Source organism: Haemaphysalis longicornis, unplaced genomic scaffold (genome assembly GCF_048455015.1).
Source record: "Haemaphysalis longicornis isolate Haplotype H1 unplaced genomic scaffold, Haemaphysalis longicornis Haplotype H1 scaffold_4, whole genome shotgun sequence".
Lineage (NCBI taxonomy): Eukaryota > Metazoa > Arthropoda > Arachnida > Ixodida > Ixodidae > Haemaphysalis > Haemaphysalis longicornis.
In genome coordinates, this window is record NW_027526361.1 from 74845779 (window position 1) to 74864876 (window position 19098).

At 46.2% G+C, this 19098-nt stretch overlaps 1 protein-coding gene across 3 annotated transcripts in view; it reads right to left on the bottom strand.

Annotated features, from left to right (window-relative positions):
• Positions 1-19098, bottom strand: part of LOC144178932 (uncharacterized) — a 34725-nt gene that overhangs the window by 14725 nt on the left and 902 nt on the right. Inside the window, exons 1-4 of one of the 3 annotated variants that reach the window (XM_077707081.1) lie at positions 13175-13327; positions 9657-9816; positions 6531-6679; positions 1024-1206 (exon numbers count right to left, since the gene is read on the bottom strand). In XM_077707081.1, the coding sequence (XP_077563207.1) occupies positions 1024-1206; positions 6531-6679; positions 9657-9816; positions 13175-13276 (594 nt within the window). In that variant the 5' untranslated portion in view covers positions 13277-13327. Of the gene's footprint in view, positions 1-1023; positions 1207-6530; positions 6680-9656; positions 9817-13174; positions 13329-19098 lie in introns of those variants that run through there. The other 2 variants (XM_077707083.1, XM_077707082.1) reach the window with 2 other exon arrangements.

The following is a 19098-nucleotide window of genomic DNA, read 5'->3' on the forward strand; positions in this document are numbered from 1 at the left end:
CATCATTGTGGTTAGTCCACTAGAACTGTAATTCAAACCCAGGATAAGGTCACGGGATAGACTTCCTGCCCCTTTGTTGATTTTCTCAGCGAGGCGAAAAAACAAGAAGTCCTGTGTATACGTGTAAAGACAGCCTGGCGATTACGATTCTACGATGAAGTCAAAACACCATATGGCGATTCAGCCGTAGTAAGCTTGGGCCGAAAATTTCTTCATCTTTTGTTGCATGAGCTACACTGGCCGATTTTGAGCAGTTTCGCGTGGCTCCTGGAAAGCCGTGCTGCGGATGCGCGAGGAACAGTGACGTCACACGGCGCACAGCTGGCGCGCTGGAGCCTCCGCCGCCGCGGGCGCCTCACCGGTCTGCGCATTACAGAGGAGTGACGCCATAGCCGCGGCACGCGCACTGGCGCCGGCGCGTGCCCAGCTATGCGCCCCCGTTGCGCAGTAGCCAAGTCTGACGCTGCACTGGAGCCGCTTGATAGCGCCTCTCATTTTGTGCGCGTGCGCATTGTTATCAAGGGGGGTAAACATATAGCGGGGTGTTTGCCATTGTGGTGTTGTCTAGGAGAAGGAGAGCGAACTGGCTGCTCAGCGGCGCAGAAGAGCGGAGAAGCTTAACTAATTGGATCCTGAAGTAGTTCCGTGGCAATTAGCGGTTGAGCGTAGGAAGAACGAACACAAGAAGGCTAAACGTGCTGCGGAGGCACCGGAGCAAACGGAGAAACGTCTAGCAAAGCGGCGTCTCTAGGAGGATGAGCGGCGCTAATCCTCGACAACCAGAAAAGCTAAGAATAACGAACTGAACCTCAGCTCACGCTACGTATATACTGGCATAGGTGAGCTAAACACTACTGCTTTTTATTTCGCTTTCTTATTGACTCCTGATTTCTCACTGTGATTGTTTTAAAAATAAAAATAGGTTTTCTTTTCTCGCTGCAAGAGCTGCAGTGCTGGTTAGTGCACAGACTCGGTGCACCTAGTGCAGCCCTATTTCTACCGTTCCAGTGAGGCCGAGTGTACCTGGAGTTGCCAGTCCAGTGTGATTAGGGAGGCGCAGCAGAACAGCCATATCAGCCCCTTCACCATGTCTTCTCTGCAGTTGATGAGACACACCATCTCGCGTCTATCAATGTAGACGTACACCAGCCTTCCGCCAAGGGCGGCATTGAAGAGCAAAAAGATTACGCCAACAGTTAGGCGGGCCTGCGTACGGAAAAATGACACATTCCGCATAAGATACAGCACAAAAATACTGTTTGAAATAAGGACAGACTACACCAAGGATATTACTAATATATTTTGTACCTAATGAAATTCAGTTGGTGGATGGTAGTGTAAAAAAAGGTTGCTGGAAAACGGGGGGGGGGGGGGGGGAGGGAGGAGGGGCTGGAGTGAGGGAGAGGATGATGGGTGCAAGCAAACAGCTAAAAATCTTCAGCGGCTTTCAGTAATAGTCAGCGCTCCCTCTCAGTACAAAGTTCGTGTGCAATGCCACAGAGCTAACGATCAACCTTTTTTAAAGCGTTGCAAATAGTTCATTATATTTTGTCGTGCTACAAATACGCGGTTGTTGAGCCGTGGTCCTTGAAAGCGACGACCAGATGAGTAAATAAGTAGGGCAGCCCGAGCATTTTGGAAGAGCCCGAGCACAGGGTTCCAAGCGCGAGCGCCAGATCGCTGAATGGGGATCATCGGAGAGCACGCGCGATGCTTTTTCTTTGTCTAACTTGAACCGCCTGGCGCTAGCACACAAAATCATTTCGCCGTTGTAACCGTCGCCTGTTGGCGCCGGTGTTAAGTAATACGTAACATTTACTCTCACCTCTAAAGGGCGCATCTTCCTGATGCTTGTGCGGACATACGGATAACCAGCTAGGGTGGGTGTGTTAAGACTTCTGGTCCCAAGTGCTCCGCACGGTGCACTTCCGACCGGAAGATGTAACTTGAGACTGCATCTCATCACACGGCGCACGTCCGGTCGCAAGTGTACCGTGTGGTCAATGTGCAGTCACTTGGAATAGCGGTGTAAGTAACGTCACTGAGTTGTCGGAGTACACGGTCGGGACGGCAATAACGCTTGGGCAGCTTCTCCGACAGCCCTCGACGTCTTATTGGGGTCCACACCCATACGCGGTCCCAGGGTCGAAAGCGGCGTGCCTATGGCGAGCGTGGTACTGGAGGGAATCCTGCCGCTGCTGTTTTGTGATTCGATGGTGCGCGAGCTGCCACGCTTCTGGAGCTTTTTGGATGAACCTTTTGGACGTTGTCATCGCCATCCCCGTCGTCGTGAGGCACCATGGCATCCAGCATGGTTTCTGCCTCGCTCCTAGGAGAAGTGCAAACGGTGCCATGCGCGTTGTTTCTTGCGGGGCCGTACAGTGAGCAAAGGTCACATAGGGGAGAATTTCATCGCAGCTTTTGTGTTTCATATGAACGTACATGGTCAGCATATCAGCAAGGGTTTATTTCAACCGTTCGATCAGGCCGTTCGTGTGCGGATTGTAAGCGGCTGATTTCCGGTGGGAGGTACCTGTGAGGTTTGTTATGGCGCGTACAAGTCCTGCATTAAACGCGGTTCTTCTGTCTGTAATAAGAATCGATGGAGGACCATGCCGAAGAACGAGGTTTCATTAAAAAACTGGGCCACGTCGAGCGCTGTGCAGCGCTGAAGCGCTTTCGTTTCTGTATACCACGTTAAATGTTGCGTGATGGTACAGCAGATGACGCGAACAATGGTTGATGATGAAGTGATCTATTTAGAGGACGAGATGAACTATTTACATTATTTACAAGGGAGCCGTTACGAAGAGTTCGCCCAGGCTTTATGACCCCACACACAGCTTCTTCGTTGATCGTCGGCGCCACAGAGCCATGCTCTACTGCAGCCTTCTGTGTCTTCTTGGAACAATATTCATAAGAGATAATTTACGATTTAAAATTAGAATGACTCTTTGATTAAATTCAGTGAGCCACCCGATTTCACCAGGGGATATTTTAGGGCTTTTAATGCATTAGGTCTTTACGTGCAACGAGTTCTGAATTGCCTCCTGCCTGCTTTGCTTGCGATTCCTACAGGCAGACTTCCAGTATTCCTGGGCCAGTTGCCAGTTCTAATAAATGGAAGGTGTTCAACTGTTTCGCGTCATGCTTCCCACAAGATAATTTTCGAGTCAACGGCTTTGCCTTGTGGAAAGCATCTAATCGAAGTGGTTGAACGAACTTATTCCAAACAGCGGCTACTAATGAGGCGTAACTACAATTTTGACGACAAGCTATGCAGTAGTTTTGGAACATCCTTGAAAGGTATGACTCAAAGTTTACTCTGGGAAAAAAAAATAAAGTGGCTTGCGAACCCTGCACTGCACCATGAAATAAGTGAAAATGGGCTTCCCACTGAAACCTGGGTAGGAACCTGGGCCCCTCAGGATTCATTCCGTTACTTGTACGAACTAATGAAGGCTTTGCATCCCTATTTTGATCAAGAGGAGGACGTTCTGGGTGCATTATGGGGCTTGTCACCATCCCAGATTTGTGGGGAAATGCAGCAGGGTTTGTAGTTGGGCAGGTTGGACCATTTTTGTAGTTGGGTAAGTTGGAAGCTTGTGTACGTCCTTCTTTCACTTTGTCCCGTGCTTCGCGCTGTTTCGGTCTCCGGAAAACGTGGCATCGCTTTGGGCGCCAATCAGTACTGAACTCAAGTTGGTGGTAACCGTTTCTGGCTCAGGTGAGCAGATGGGGCTTTAGCAAAACGAACGTCTGCCCTCAGAAATTTTAATTTATTTATTTACTTACTCACTTACTAACAGGGGAGCTGTTCTAGGGGTGCGCTTGACGACAGTATCTGCCGATATCGTGTTACGCTCTGTCTGGAGTAGGTTTCTCCGCTGCGGAAAAAACCTGTTCCCAGCATAGAAAAAAATCATTAGAGAGTAAATAAAAGGCCCCAGGGCCTTCTGCCCGCCTTATAGTGCTTATAGTGAACCAAATGACTATCCATGCGTTCGTGTGTAGAGGGGAAGCCAACTTTAAGGGGATCGGTATAAGCCTGGTCTTTGTGAGCTGGCTTTTGCACATTGTGTGTTGCACAGTGAAGCATGGCTATCTACGCAGGAAGTGTGGTTACAGAAAGGGACTCTAACTCTTGTGTTGTCGAAACTATCCCGAAACCAATTGTGTGACAATTAGCCGCTGAGACGACTACACCACTTAACCAAGTTTCACTTAGTTATCATAATTAGTTAGTTTACAGTGCTCTTGTAAACGGTACAGAATTAGTTTGTGCTTTCAAGAGACGGCAATCTTCGGGGGGTTTTAGGTTACAATAAACGGGTGAAACTACTGATATAGCGAAACTATCTGAGAACAAATGATATCACAATCAGCCGCTAAAATGGCTCCAACATTACGCACAAAAAAGAAGGCAGAGATAAACGGAATCATCTAGAGACAATCCACAGCTCAGCTGTTTCAGAAGATTTCACACTTGATGGACCTGAATTTAGTTTTTACTATTGCTGCAAGCCAAAACAGAAAATAAAGTAGAGGTTCACGTACTAAATAAAAACAACAAACACTACATATGGTGAAGATATAGAAATATCTGAAAGGGGCACTGACACAAAATTTTGAAGGCGAGATAACGTCGGAGATAGATTGGTGGGAACACATATACATCATCTGCAAAATATCAGCGGCGAATACAGCCTAGAACATATTTAAAATCAATTTTGAAGTTTGCGAAACGCAACCGAGCAGCCAGCAGAGGACCACGCGCAATTGTAAATAAACAACATCCAAACACGTCACGAGTTTGTGTTTGCAGCTTCCGCACTACCGGCGTTTTACGCGGGCTCGCCCGGCTCGCCGCTCCAATGGGAGGGCCGGAGGGCGGAGCTTCTGCTCTCGAGAACGAACGACCCGATCGTTGGCGGCGGAGGCGCCGTGATTTCGTCAGCTAATCGGGCAGCTGGCCGCGACCAAAGTTCTACAGCGATTCCAGGCACTCTGTTTCTATTACTGTTTATTACCATTGGATGCGAAAACGCGCCGGAGGCACGAAAAGCCCACTGAGCTAGCCGCACGGTCGCTGTGCAGGCGGCGGCCACGGCCGCGAAGTGGCCCAGGCCGGCGCAGGTAGCTCGAGTGATAGCTTGTTACCGCTGCACGAAATTGTCCCCAAGTCCCGACCATAGTGGCTTAAATGAGAAAGGAGTTAATGATGCGATGGCGAGTTGCATTAAAAATTGTCATCTGCACCGCTTACGTGAGCGGCACTCGAATATCCGCCGCAGTGCTGAGCCGAACACATCTGTAGGCGGACCTGTAGGCAGACCGGCCGGCTGCTCCCAGCGCACGTCTTGCCACCCACCGCCTCGAGCGTCGCGCGTCGTTCTTTAGCCGCGGTAGCATTTGCACTCGCAGCGCCTGCGTCACATCCACGGTCGCTTTTTAATTAAGCGCCTCACGAGATCAGTACGTGGGGGCATTCGCAGAAACTGCCGTCGATGCGGATTCGGCAGTGCTACGGCGGCTCTGCTCTGTGATATCCCTCTGACGGTCACGTGGTCAGCTTTGTTCACACAAAATCCACAAAATCCATCGTTTCGCGGCACTCGCTGAAACCGAAACTGCGACTGGCCGCATTTAAAATCCCTCTAATTAAACAACCGTCGCACGCTGAAGCAAATGAAGTTTCTACAGGTTATAAGTAGGTCACCAGCTACTTATCGCAATGAAAAAAACAAGATGCTAAATTTTTGTGTCAGTGCCCCTTGAAGTTATACGATTTAAGCCGCCATGCACAGAAAAGCAATACGGATTAAGAGAAAACAACTGGCGCAGTTTGCGATAGTGGTGCAAGGCTGGAGAACAGAGGAGCAAGCGTGTGGGGTTGTTTTGCTGGAGATTACGCTTGTACTCCACATTACTAACGCAGTACTCGGGACCTTCCGCTATTCGGTGCTCTTTAGGCGCGGCTTCTTCGGCGCCATTCTCGGGCTCGGATCGTAGCCGTCCCATAAGTTCTCGAGACGCGGCACGATGGCGTTCGCACTGCGCTTGTTCCTCAAGAGTTCCACCCTTCTTCGGCCGACCCAAGTTTTGCGGTAGCCTAAACGCTGTGCTCCACGCGGAGTCACGAGGCGCTGTGTGCCGCCGTCACCGCGTCGGCGCAGTGACGTCATGAGCTAGGTGAGGCTTGGCTCCGCTTACGCGGCTGCGCGAAGTTATGCGCGGATCGGCGCGGCGTTCGAGCCGGGCGGCTTCTTATTATTTGTATTTTTTTTTTTGCTGACGCCGCCGGACCAAGCTGAAGTATTACACAGCTCCCATGCTACAACACCGTCTAAATACATTCATAGAACCTCGAACTGTATGGGCGAAGCAAGTAGTAAACCAGGAGGACTTATAGACACGCAAGAAGTAAGGTAGTTCTCTCACAAAACATTCGTGTTGGCTCGCTTCCATGCAGTAACTAATGCCGAAATTTATTTCCGACAACTTTTGGATTAGCACTGCTTTTTCCGTACCGTTTTTTCGGTCATGCTCGGAATGGGGCTGGAATACGCCACGTTGACAGCCAGGTAACACGTAAGGATGAAGCAGCTGGCGATGAACACCAGGAGTTCCGGCCACCTCTCTTTGAGGACGCCGGATATGATGTAGTAGGAACTGACCACTTGAAAAGAAATATTTGCAATGTTGTTATTCCTTGGGGACCGGCGTTCGCTAACTGCAAATGTAAGGCTGAAAAGAAACTAAGCCTTTCAGACGCAAGGCCCCTTCAAGCGTTACAGGGGCCGTGGGATGTGTTTTTTGGATGCTCGATGGTATGGCACTGTAACGGCTAATCTAACGGCTAGCGGCTAAGAGCTAATTTATGACGTAGTGGCCCGACCTTGATTAAAGTGATTGTTTACGAGCCTGAAATCCCTATAAGGCTTCAAACAGCATATTTTCTTGTGTCTGCGCTTAAACACTGCATTGATAGATATTCGTTTTACTATCATCATCATAATCGTCATCATCAGCCTGTCTACGCCCACTCCAGAGCACAGGCCTCTTCTATAGATCTCCAATTATGCCGGTCTTGGGCTAACTGCGACCAATTTTCTTCCGCAAACCTCCCATGTCTGAGCGAATTTATTTATACCATAGTGTAAAGCAATTACACACGAGGTTCGACGCTTACCAGTCTTTGGCAGGATACAGTGAGCGCAGGAGAAACGACGCGCGCGGCGCGAGCGCTCAGCGCTCCGTTTCTGACACAAGAGCTTCATCGATTTCATTTCTGTATTATAGGCGGCCATACCCGAAGTGATTCTTCGCACCCTCGTCTGTGATTCACTGTTTTGATCGCAGCCTCGACATTGTTTCTGTTATGAAGAAACAAGCATGCGCAGCCGATAGTTGCGGCAACGCCTTCCCCAGCCAAGAAGTTTCATTCAATTGCTTCCAATCAGGCGATGTTTTATAACTCCGTTTGCGGTTTCCGTATTCCGGCTTACCGGCTGCATTAATGCCAGTAGCGACATCTGACGAATTAGTCTCAAAGCAAATGACGCAAAACTGCTTTCCCCAGAACCGTTCGCTTACGCTTGAAATAGCTTGAGTCGCGGACGTTTTAGCACTCTCACGATACAGTAATGTTTCTTTAAAATAGTCTTAGACATCTACCGTAGAGCTTTAAAAAATGAAAAATGATGTCGATGGCACCGTCTAGACGCAACAATTAGCCCAAAAGGACGCGTTAACCAGAATTCCCGCCTGCTCTAAATTTTCTGGCATAAAGTGAGTAAAATATGTTGTAATAATTGCGCAGTAACCCATATTACCTTGCTCAGTACGCTTTTAAAGACGTAAGAAAGATTTGCAAGTTTATAACGGCATCTGAACAATTTGAGGCGGGCGAGGCTTAGCACGAGTATGGGCGGAAAGAGGCACAGAGAGCGGTAGGTAACGGAAGTGTGCAGCGGGCAAGTTTTGTCGTATGCGCCGAGTGCGCGACCAGTGGCTCCTGCGGCCGCAATGATTTGCTCGGTAGGTTTTATTCTTTATGCTAGACCACACCACTGTTTCACTCGCTTCCGGCAGCCGTTGACGTAGCGCGAAACGTCATAAAATGGCGCGAGGAATGAAATGCGTTTTTTTTATTGCTAGTTTCTTGGCAATCAAAACATCTTTCGCCTCCGAATAAACACTGAGAGGGCTTCGGGGCAGTTTAACTTTCGTCCGAGCCCAACTTGCTGTTTGCCTTTCGTGTCCCTTTAACTAAAGTGCTGCGCACGAAGACCAGTCCAGTGACCAGACAAACAGACTCTCACACTAGAAAAAATATCATACTGACCGGAATAGTTCTAGCAAGATAAGGGCTCCTCATGCTTCTTTTTTCAAGTCTCTTGTCTGGTTTTCGGGCTACGATTTTAAAGAGAATACAATTTAGCCGGCGAAAGTGTGCTAGCATGCGCTTGGTCCGGTCATGGGAAATGCCACTCCCTCGAACCACTCCGCGACCCGAGTCAAGTTCGGCACATGTCGCAGTTTGCACAGAGTATAGTTCGGAGGGGCTACCCCGCCTGTCTCAAAGATGTTCATACAAATGCTTTTTGTAGCCCAGAAAACACGAATGTTATTGCATTCTAAGCTCACCATAGCCTCTGAAGCTCATTGCGCTGGAGTTAGTCGGGTGCGACACAGACGCTGCGCTCAAGCGCGGCACGTTTACAGCTCCTTTTGTCGCAGGCGATCTGGTGATAGCCCAGAGAGCGAAGCGCTCTTTACACAAATCGAAGTGTGTGTGAGTGTGGAGTGCGTACTTTCTCTCCCAGCGAATACCTGGCGTTAGCCCTGTGCGTTATGAATCGCGAGCGGAAATATGTATATAGTAGCTTTCGAATGATAGGCATTGAAAATCAGCTAAGCGTCTCTCTTAGGTATCGATTCGCGAAAGCGCGCAATTTTAATCCGTTTCACCCAGTGAATACGAGTGGATTGTTTTGAGTATGTTTTAAAAGAACACTTCAAGACCAATGATTGTCGAAGGTGATGTTAGCGCTTCAGACTGGGCACTCCGTACTCCCTATAATACCGGAGGTACGCTGGTGATTAGTATGCGAAGTCGTGATTTTCAGCCCTACTACATTTGGAGCGGGGCGCGCGGCAGTAATTTCTGCTGTGCTGAGCAGAGGTTGACAATCTGTACGCATTACAAGTACAGAGGTTCGAGGGTATATAGCGCTCGTAGTCGTGGTTTTCTGCACGACGTCCGCAGAAGCGGATGAGTGTACTCCGGCCAAGGGAGAAGGTGGGTCTTAAATGAAAAAAAAAATTAAATTTCAGATTCGAAATGTTCTGCCTTCCCTCCTATAGCGCGACATAAAAAGCGCTACATGAAACGTGTGTGCCATCTAAGATACGTTGCTATTTAAAAAAATAAAGTAAAATATCCTTTCATACAATTAAACACTTTTAAGTTTGCCACCTCCGCTTGAAGGAACCTGTACGTGGATCATAATCTAGGATATTTTTGGAGGTGTATAGGAAACACTATTTTTTTGGGGGCGGCACGTGTCAGTTCAGGCTGCGGTAAATATCCGCTGCATATACCATAGCTCGACACACATAATTTTAAGAACTATTTCTTACAGTTCACTTACGTGTTGTGAAGCACAGCATGATAGTAAACGTGTAGTCGTCTGAGTCCTTCGGCAGAGTAACCAGTCGGTGTATCGTGAAGCCCATGGACACCACCAGGCTCAAAAATGAAACAAAGAGGAACCACCACTCTGCTTTCTTCAGGTATTTCGGGTTTTTGTACTGCAAGAATAAGTGAAACGTCGGTGACATCACAAACATGGCTTCTGCAAGTTTATATAAAGCATCGTTCAGATAATGAGCTAGGAATACAAAAAGACTGCCGGAGTTCAAGCCGCAGTTTGTAGAAAGGAAATTTTTGAATATATAAATACACGTCCTTTAATACCAGACGATGCATCATGTTTCCCCTCCTAACTGAATACGTTGGGTGTCATGGTGGTGCAGGGCATAAAGTATTGAGACAGGCAGTAGCGATGTCCTTGCCTTTGATAAAACCTTAATAAATAACAGTATTCAGTACACCTGACACACAGGAGAATTAGACAAGGTAAAATGGCAAAAATAATCATAAGCCGTGCATTATACAGTCTCGCTAAAAGGAAAGGAACGAACTACTAAATACCCTTTTTACGTTGCTGTGATACCATCGCCGTAAATGTTTATGTTAGTACATCTTTTCACAACCACCGCTTGTGACACCAATTTTTGTGCTTTTATGCGTCAAATTGTTATATCTTGCAAGTTTTCGTACCAGCCAAGCCCACAATGTTCAATTTCTTAAAGATTTTCAGGCTCTTAAAGAATTCATTATCGCCAAACAATATCTTTTTGGATTTATGAGATCCCATTGAATGGCCCAGTTGAGAATCTATTTCGTATCCCCAGTATAAAGTAGCGTTTTCTTAGGTGAGAGGCTTAGTGATATTTCTGCTGAGGCTGGTGTCTCAGTTCTTATTTACTTTGGTCACTTTCATTTATTTATTTTTTTATCTACTCATTCGTTCATTATAATCAATGATTAATTCATTGATTCATTTTATTTTAAAGGCTCACAAGAAGCCCTGTAGAGGGCTTGTACCCATATTAGTATGTAAAAAATAACGCTAAAAATAAATGAACACTGTAAACAAGCCTGCGTAGGCGACGCGGATATCAGGTGACAGTACTAACTGTAAAGCGTAAATTACAAGCCACGATAACCAAACAGAATGCTAGAAAAATATACTAAATCACGCTACATCTACATATTTACTTAAAACCCACAATAAACGGTGGCTCAATGCGTGGCAGCATTTTGTGACCCCTGTTCGGCCCTGTTCGGCCAGTGACCCCTGTTCGGCCAATCGGGTAATTTATTGAGCTGTTAACCATGTAGTGGATGAAACGTGGGTCTGAAATTTTAGCAGGGAGGAAGTAGTTAATGCAGAGGCAGGGATGTCAGCCGAAGTATCGTTAATTTTTCCATCCTGCTCGCGGCAAGGTGGGAAAGTTGGGAAAAGCAAGAATACAAAAGAAGGACGGGAGAAGAAACAGGGTGCGCAGAGATGTGGCCATCGTTAGAACGCTAGACAACTCACTCCTGAAATAAGCCGAAACGCCTACTTTGCTTTGCACAGGAGTTCAGCGGTCTTGACTGCAAGATAAACTGAAACCTCGCTGAATTAACACCAATATGGCTCACTGATGTTCATGTAAATCACCGCTAAGTTATTTCAATTATAACCGCCTTTATATGATCACTTTCAAACACTGACCGCGATGAAACAAAGAGCTTGGCACCTTGAGATATGACTGTGGCGGCGGTGTTTTATATTAAGAAATTGCAATTTATAAATAACACGGATGTATTAACGAACGCATTCCGCCATTTCAGTGCTGTGAGTAAAGTACCAGCAACCCGCCACGGTCGCTCAGTGGCTAAGGCGTTGTGCTGCTGAGCACGAGGTCACGGGTTCGATTCTCGGCCACGGCAGCCGCTTTTTTGATGAGGGCAAAAGCAAGAACGGCCGTGTGTACGAGATTTCGGCGCACGTTAAAGATCGCCAGGTGGTCAAAATTAATCCGTAGCCCTCCACTACGGCGTGCCTCATCTCCTGCGTTGCTTCTGCGCGTTAAACCCCACAATCAATCAGTAAAATATCAGCTGCATCACGTCAAATGATGAAGACGGCATTTGAGTGAACCGAGAAGGCATATTTGAGGTGAGAGAAATAACAGCGATACGACAATCTGCTTCCGTAGCGCAAAAACAAAAGCTGTCCGGCCAGCCCTACGCTAAAATTTCTGATGCTACATCGAGGCACCTTTGTGAATCCTTTTCAGGCTTAGGTGGTGTAAGAGAATCTTTTTGGTTTTATAAACCAAGCCTATTATTTTAGCCTGAATAGAACGTTCAGTGCCTTATTTCTCGAAATTTATCTGCACAGTCTACGCAAGCTCAGTTTTTAGAACTAAGGCAGCCATAGTTCACGACTCGGATGCATATACAGTCGAACCTCATTTATTCGAACTCTCATAATTCGAACTTCGGGTTTATTCAAACTGACGCTGACTTCCCGGAAAAGTTATTTGTATTTAAATAGCTTTCATTAATTCGAACTTCTTCTAATTCGAACAAAACTTCGGGCATTTTCGCTTTAGAATTCACAAGGTTTGACTGTACATGGTTTATGTTGAAGGCCCCTTCATTTGTTCACACTATTGTGCCAACTAAGGTAGCCGTCCAACGAAGATCACTAATCTTTTCTTATGGATGGAACATTTATTTCTTTGCTTTGTTCGGTATATGTATAAGCACGTGTCATGTGCAGTCTTTAATATTGACAAGGCAGTTGTGCCTCTGGTTTTTCCCTATCTGTACGACTCTCCACATTTTTAATCGCTGTATTTTTTGTGCGTTTGTCCGATAATGGAATAGAAGGAATAGAATGCTACATGCTCATACATGCTGTAGATATAACACTTATCTTTAAAAAACTATGCGATAGCAATTATGGAGAACTTTCCACCACTGAAAGTGCAAGTTCAATGCAAATTTATGCCCATGTGCAGCTTTCCTGCTCATGGCAGTCTTTTAAACACTGATTACTCTAATTATTTAGCCAAATGTAAAATATTTTCGTGCAGCTAATATTGGGGTTTAAACGTGCTTGGTGTGCAGTTTGAAGTCTCGCACATCGCGCGACTAAGTTCCAGAGTCACGGAAACTATCCCGTACAAATGCATGGGGAGTACTATTTGACAGCGAATTACACAAAAATATTCCTGGAAAGTTGTTCTAAAGTTTTGATCCCCCCGTTGATTTCTTGCTTTATGCCAAATATCACATTCTTGAAGTGGTTTTCGGTAGGTTTGTGAGAGGTCGGAATTTTGAGCAAGAAAGCTGGGTATTAACACTGAAAGCACTGTTTAGTTCCTGGGAAATATTCCCAGTTGGTGCTCTTTTAGAAAGCCGTCGGATACGTGGGCATTTCCCATGGATTCACCAGGTCTGCGCAGTATCAGACAAAATAACAGTCATTCTGTAAAATTCACCTGTGAGATGCTACCCCTTCTTGTGAATACAAAAGAGCCATACCTGACCGATCATGCGGCTGTTCATAAGTTTCCTGTCCCTGGCACTCTGTACTCGACCGTCGGGCCCGAAAGTCACCAGGCGAGTTCTTTCTCCTCCAGCCATGTTTCGGTAAATGCCGGCTTTTGTTGACGCTTTACACCATAGAGATAATATACTGACTCTAGAGGGAAAGCGCGCCGCTAAGCCAATGCATTGGAACCGTACGACACATAGTGGCAGACATGATACAACGATTTGAAGGTTGCCAGCTGAGTTTTTGCTTACTAAAAACGGCGAAAGCGATGGGTTGTAATCTGGCAACGTGCTACTGTGGCGTTTCCGCGTCCGGCTAGCGAAGCATGCCGGGATTAATTGTAACATGGCGGACCGCTGGCCAGGCGGATTTTGTGTAGGCGGCGTCGACAGCATTACGTAGTTTTTCTCCTGTGGGTAGGTGACCGACGTGTTTTCGATTTAGCGTACGTGTGACTTATATGTACTGAGACTATTTAAGCAAGATGTGGCAACGCTCACACAACACTTGCGCGCAAGCTCGAATGCGACTGATCGCATGCGCGAGGACGCCAAGGAGTCAGCTGATCCGTACTGGGCGCACAGAAAAATGAATCTCCGTATGATCTCCGTGCATTTTCGCGCTGTGCCGCTTTATTTGCCATCCTGTGACATTTTGCGAGTCGCTCAAGGCTTTTCAAACGAAGTGAAGTGAACTGTGGCTTTAGACACCCACAAAAAAACATCGCATGGGCCAACGCTTGCCGGTGAGTCGCGTCGCTTTGAAGCACAGGAACGAAAGAGCGCGGTCGATCGCAGGCCAACGGAGTGGAAGAATGCATGCCAAGGGAGTATGCGAAATACAGTCCGCGGCGTGTCCCGTTTTCCTTTCTGTCTGTATTCGTCAAGTTCTAGCTGCTTTCCACCACTTCAAAGGAAAAGCTTGCGGGACTGAATGCGCAGTATTGAATGGGCAGTAATTTACCGCACATAGCGCGCGAGAAGAGAACACTGACTTATTGATTTATTGTGACTGATTAAAAAAGAAACCGCATTTCGTTACCTATTTTTTTTTTTTCGTTCTACCTTCACGAACGATTGCGCGAAAGTTCGAAGCACGAAGAGCTGTAAGAAGTTCCATGAATAAAACAACTGGCACCGAAGGATTATAAAAGCTCTTTTTATTTCTCTTCCAACGGGAACGATCGCGGGCTGCCACTCCGTAGCCTGCAGTGAACTTGCGGTAGTCAAGGTCAGATCGGAATCGCTGTTCCGGCGTCAGTTCAGGGGCAATAGATAGGGTGCTTAACGTGGAGAAAGAATGACAGCCTCGCAAGCGCCCCGGGGAGGCACTTGCTCAGCGCGGGCATCCGAGTTGTATAACTTGTATACGTTTTGCACGCACGCAGATCTGAGCCGGAGACTGCACACACACACACTGCGCAAGTAAGGCGCAAAGGCCTCGCCCACGGCCTCGCCACTTCCTAGCACACTTAAAAAAATCGAAACCAAAACTGAACTACGCACTTACTCTTTCTTCGCTAATTAGAGCTTAATTACACTAAAAGTTTTTTATAAAGCTAGTTTTAATTACTGAGGCAAATATTTGTAACTATTTTGCTTCAGTTCTTTGTTTTTGTTAAATAATTATGGCAGAAATTTTTAGAAGGCTGAATACAATTGATCTGGCAACCATGGGAATTGTATCATGTCAGCGCCCACGATTCGTACGGTCTCGGAGCTCGCTTTACCCCCCTGCTTTACACCACCGATCGCTTGAGAAGCGCGCAGGAAGCGGGGAAAGAGCGAAGGAAGGGCGAACGTAGCAGGAACTGTCTCCATTGCGAAACCTGGAAGCCGCACTCCGATGCCGGATGGTGCCGCCATGTTTGCGCCCTCAACGTATACAGCTCTGGAGCTGATCTGAACGAAGGCTGGACTGCCTTGTTGTGCCGTTGTGCCGCGGATATGCTGTGACGGTCGACGCTGAGGGGCGAGGTGTGGGCTAAGCAGGCGATAGTGGACAGCACCCAGCAGCTGAATACATTACCAATGCTTTATACTGTTCTGGCATCTCAGGTCGCTCTTCACGAAACAATTACTTTCCACTCCTCTGCATCGATATTGCCGTAAATATTCTCATTGTTTTTCTGTTTTTTCTGCAAAAAGCAGGTGGTCATTTTTGTAGTTACGTGATATGACGTACACGGGAAAATATAGTGGCTCACGCATATCAACTCCGGTTTGTCTCTCTACAACGGCGGAGAGTCTTCTGAGTTTATGTAGGCTCTTGTTTGAAATAGCGAATGGCGGAAATACTGCAAATTTTTTTCTTGAGAATTTCTCCTATCGCCTCCCCTGAAACAATATTATTACAAAACTCTATCACTCCTTCAAGGGTGTTTTGAGAGTATTGTAACAAGTACTTAAAGTAGTCTTCAATTAAGTTTATTATTGAGATTTCATTCAGTGGACTCTAAAAGTATTGTGACAAGGTATTTATGATGAGCTTCGAACGTATGTCATTGACAGAACATTTCTACCATGTCCTTTTACAAATAGAAAAGGATTTGGAAATATATTCCGATTGTCGCAAGGTAGATTCATGAGTTAGAGCATATGCTCGATATATTTAGAAAGTGTTGCTTTTTATCTATTTTGAGAGGTGGTGTTAATCACTTTTTTCTATATCTAAAAAAAATGGACGTATTTTTAATAAACAGTAACAATTTTGTTAAAATATTTTACCCTTGTTGTAATGTATCTGAAAATACGAGGAATATTTCTGGCGCATTTCAAATCAATTTGAACTAATAGGTATTGTAAGGGCAAAAAACGAGTAGATAGACATGGCGCCATGTGTTCGTGGTCGTTATTTGTCTCTCGTCTCCTGCGCTACAGTATAAAATTCACTGGGACAATTTTGGGCTAAAGCCAACTATAACAAGCAATTATTGAAATTCGACTTTTTCATGAACAAATTAGCGCTGGCAGTAACTGAGCGTCGTATGTTACACCGAAGCGGAGATTCTGGCCGTGTAGGTGCCCTACAGAGTACAGGGTGATAATGATCTCATAACAGGAGAATGTGGCTTTTAGTGGCTGCTTACTGGCTGTATGGCGTCGAGCTTGTGCAAACCACATATATGTTTCTGCAATATCTATTCCTAAAAACATACTAGTTGGTAGGAGCTGTTTGTCTTCTGTTATGCTGGTAGGCCCTCATTGTTGTTTGGCAAAGTTTTCATTTGTGTTGCTTTAATTTCTCTAGTGATGGGCGCGTCGGTTAGGCGCATTGCGATTTCTCCTGGGCCGCACGCGCCCGCTCCCACGAACGTTCTGGCACCACTGTGTGACATGCCGCATGCTGTAGGTTTCGGGGCAGCGCCAGTGCGCGTTTATTCGGGTTGCTGTTCTATGGAACTGCGGGGCACTGTACACATCGGGATTCCGCTCTTTCTCAACGGAAGCGGATGCATTACAAAAATTTGTTTCTTTTTGGCGAGATACCAGTGCAGTGAAATGACGCAAACTTGATTTATCAGCATATGTAGGAGGCATATACGTGGTGCTGTCATCGTGTGCTGCGTTCCTGGTGCGCGTAACGCCACCTATGTGCAGCGTTTGAACAGCTGTTCAACCTCTGTCCGCTGGCTTTACTGCTGTAGGAACGTATAGCGACCAGAGAACTACTTCCGGTGTGTACGCGTCTCATATGCAGGTTAGAGGTAAGTATATTTTCAGTTTTGCGAAGCCCTCAGGAAGCACGGAACTTTAGTGAATTAAAGTTGTGTGTACATGTCGAAACTAACTAAATCATAAATATTCAAAGCAATTACACAGAATTTGCGATTTTTGTTAGCTTTGATACGATTTATAAGTCCCCGTAGGTTGGCTTCACCACAGCACTCCAGAATGACGAATCGAAGGGATCAAGTGTGCATTTTCGATTAGGGACAAAGCCTAACATATGCTTTGTCTAAGAAACTGCAATAGCGCAGGGACGACACGCAAGCGTGAATGGAGTTTGGCATTGCGCAATATCCCAGTCCAGAGTCCCTTTTTCACTCAAATTGAATGCTAAGCCACGTCATTCGCCAACTTTGCACAGTAAGCCACCTCCACGGGTCTTTCTTCACTATTGCCGTGACGACGCCCTTGTCGTAAATAAGGGACGCTAAATTGAATCCAACCGCGTCGTATTGCGCCAATAAAATTATGTTGAAAGCTTGCAATTTGAAATAGAACGCGGCCGCCGAATCTAACTTTTGGTGCTTTTATAATGGGAAGTTAGTTGCTTGCTTGTATGTACCATTTTCCCTGGAACTCTTTGCGGAGTTCCTTTCGTAGAAGTGGTCTAATGTCTCAATAATAATAGGACCAGCGGGCGTGGCAATAGTGGCCACAGAAGCAGTATGGTCAGCGATTTGATTGCATAGAATGCCGCTATGGCTGCAAACCAGCACAGGACCCACGAAGAACCTTTTAAAACTAGGCAAGAAAAGGCTACTCAGTTTGCGGCGGAAGCGTTTCTTGAGGTGCCACACCAATTCAACTTAGCCAACCAACTACTCAATAATTGAGTCACGTGTAGATAAAACTTTGGCCAAGAATCTGTGTATGACTGTATGTTCTCATCATCCACTTTAAGAAATCACCGCAGGTGAAGTTCCCCGCTACGCCCAGCGCAATCAACTTTGTGAATTCGGCGGAAAAGTCGGCTGGGGTACAAAATAAAATATCTGCTGGCACAACAATGGACATGCACGCCTTGTGTTGTTGACCCCGCCAAAGCCTATTTCTTGCTCGAATCGCATGCTGAGCCTCTTCATTCACCGAATTCGCACATTTGATTACGCTGATTTGTTGTTCAGGGCGTTGTGCTAAAACCGATCTGCGACGATTTCTTAGAGATTGGAACAGTAACAGATCCCGTTATGAAAATTCTCTCCATCAACCTAACACAAACTATCCGCTCCGTTCGCCAAATCGCCGCGGCTGCCGACCGTTGGCTCCTGTGAGTAGACAACAAAGACGCTTCAATCAACGTCACCATCGTGGTGGCTCTTCGCCGCTAAGTCGACATAAAGGTGCTGACTGGCATTTCCCCGGATATGGCAGAAAGGCGTGACTCAGCCTGCACAAGACTAGAGAAATACAAATCTGCATAGCAGGTATGTAAACAACGTTACAAATGTCGCCGGTCAAAACAACACGGGCACCTTATCTTTCAAAGTAGTTCGGGACCCGTTCATTTTACGATGTTTTTGATACAGAATTTCGTCTGTTTTTCCTAGTTATTTTTGAAGTCTAGTGTGCAGTATCGAACGTGAAGGTTAACATATACGTGTACTTTCAGGAGTGAGTTCGTCATACAACCTCCGAAGATGTGTTGCAAAATAGAAGAGGGATGTTTTTGATACACATTTAGTCTCTTTTCCTAGTTATTTCTAAAGTATAGTGTGCAGTATCGAACGTGAAGGTTAACCTATATGTGTACTTTCAGGAATGAGTTCTTCATACAACCTCCGCAGATGTGTTGCAAAATAGAAGAGGGTGCTGCTTTACACATGGAGAAACATTATAGGACACGTTTCCGAAGGGGCTGTGCACTATAACATTTAAGAATGCGTACGAATGTCGTAAGAATGTCGGAAATCTGGCCATCCATTACCTAGAACCGTATTTTCATGACTATGTTCTATGGCTTCGATTGTTAGGTATGACCCTCGTCTACGGGCCTTGAATTTTGTCAATGCTATGCTATGACTGGAATCCTGTCGCATTTATGACCTTTGTGTTATGGGTATAGCTTCTGTTATAAGTATGGCTGAGTTAATGCTGTGATTTTATCCTTTCCTGAGTTGAATACGTCGTGATTATGTGAGAAAATTAGCGTAGAACGAATACTTAGGGACTATCCGACAATTCCC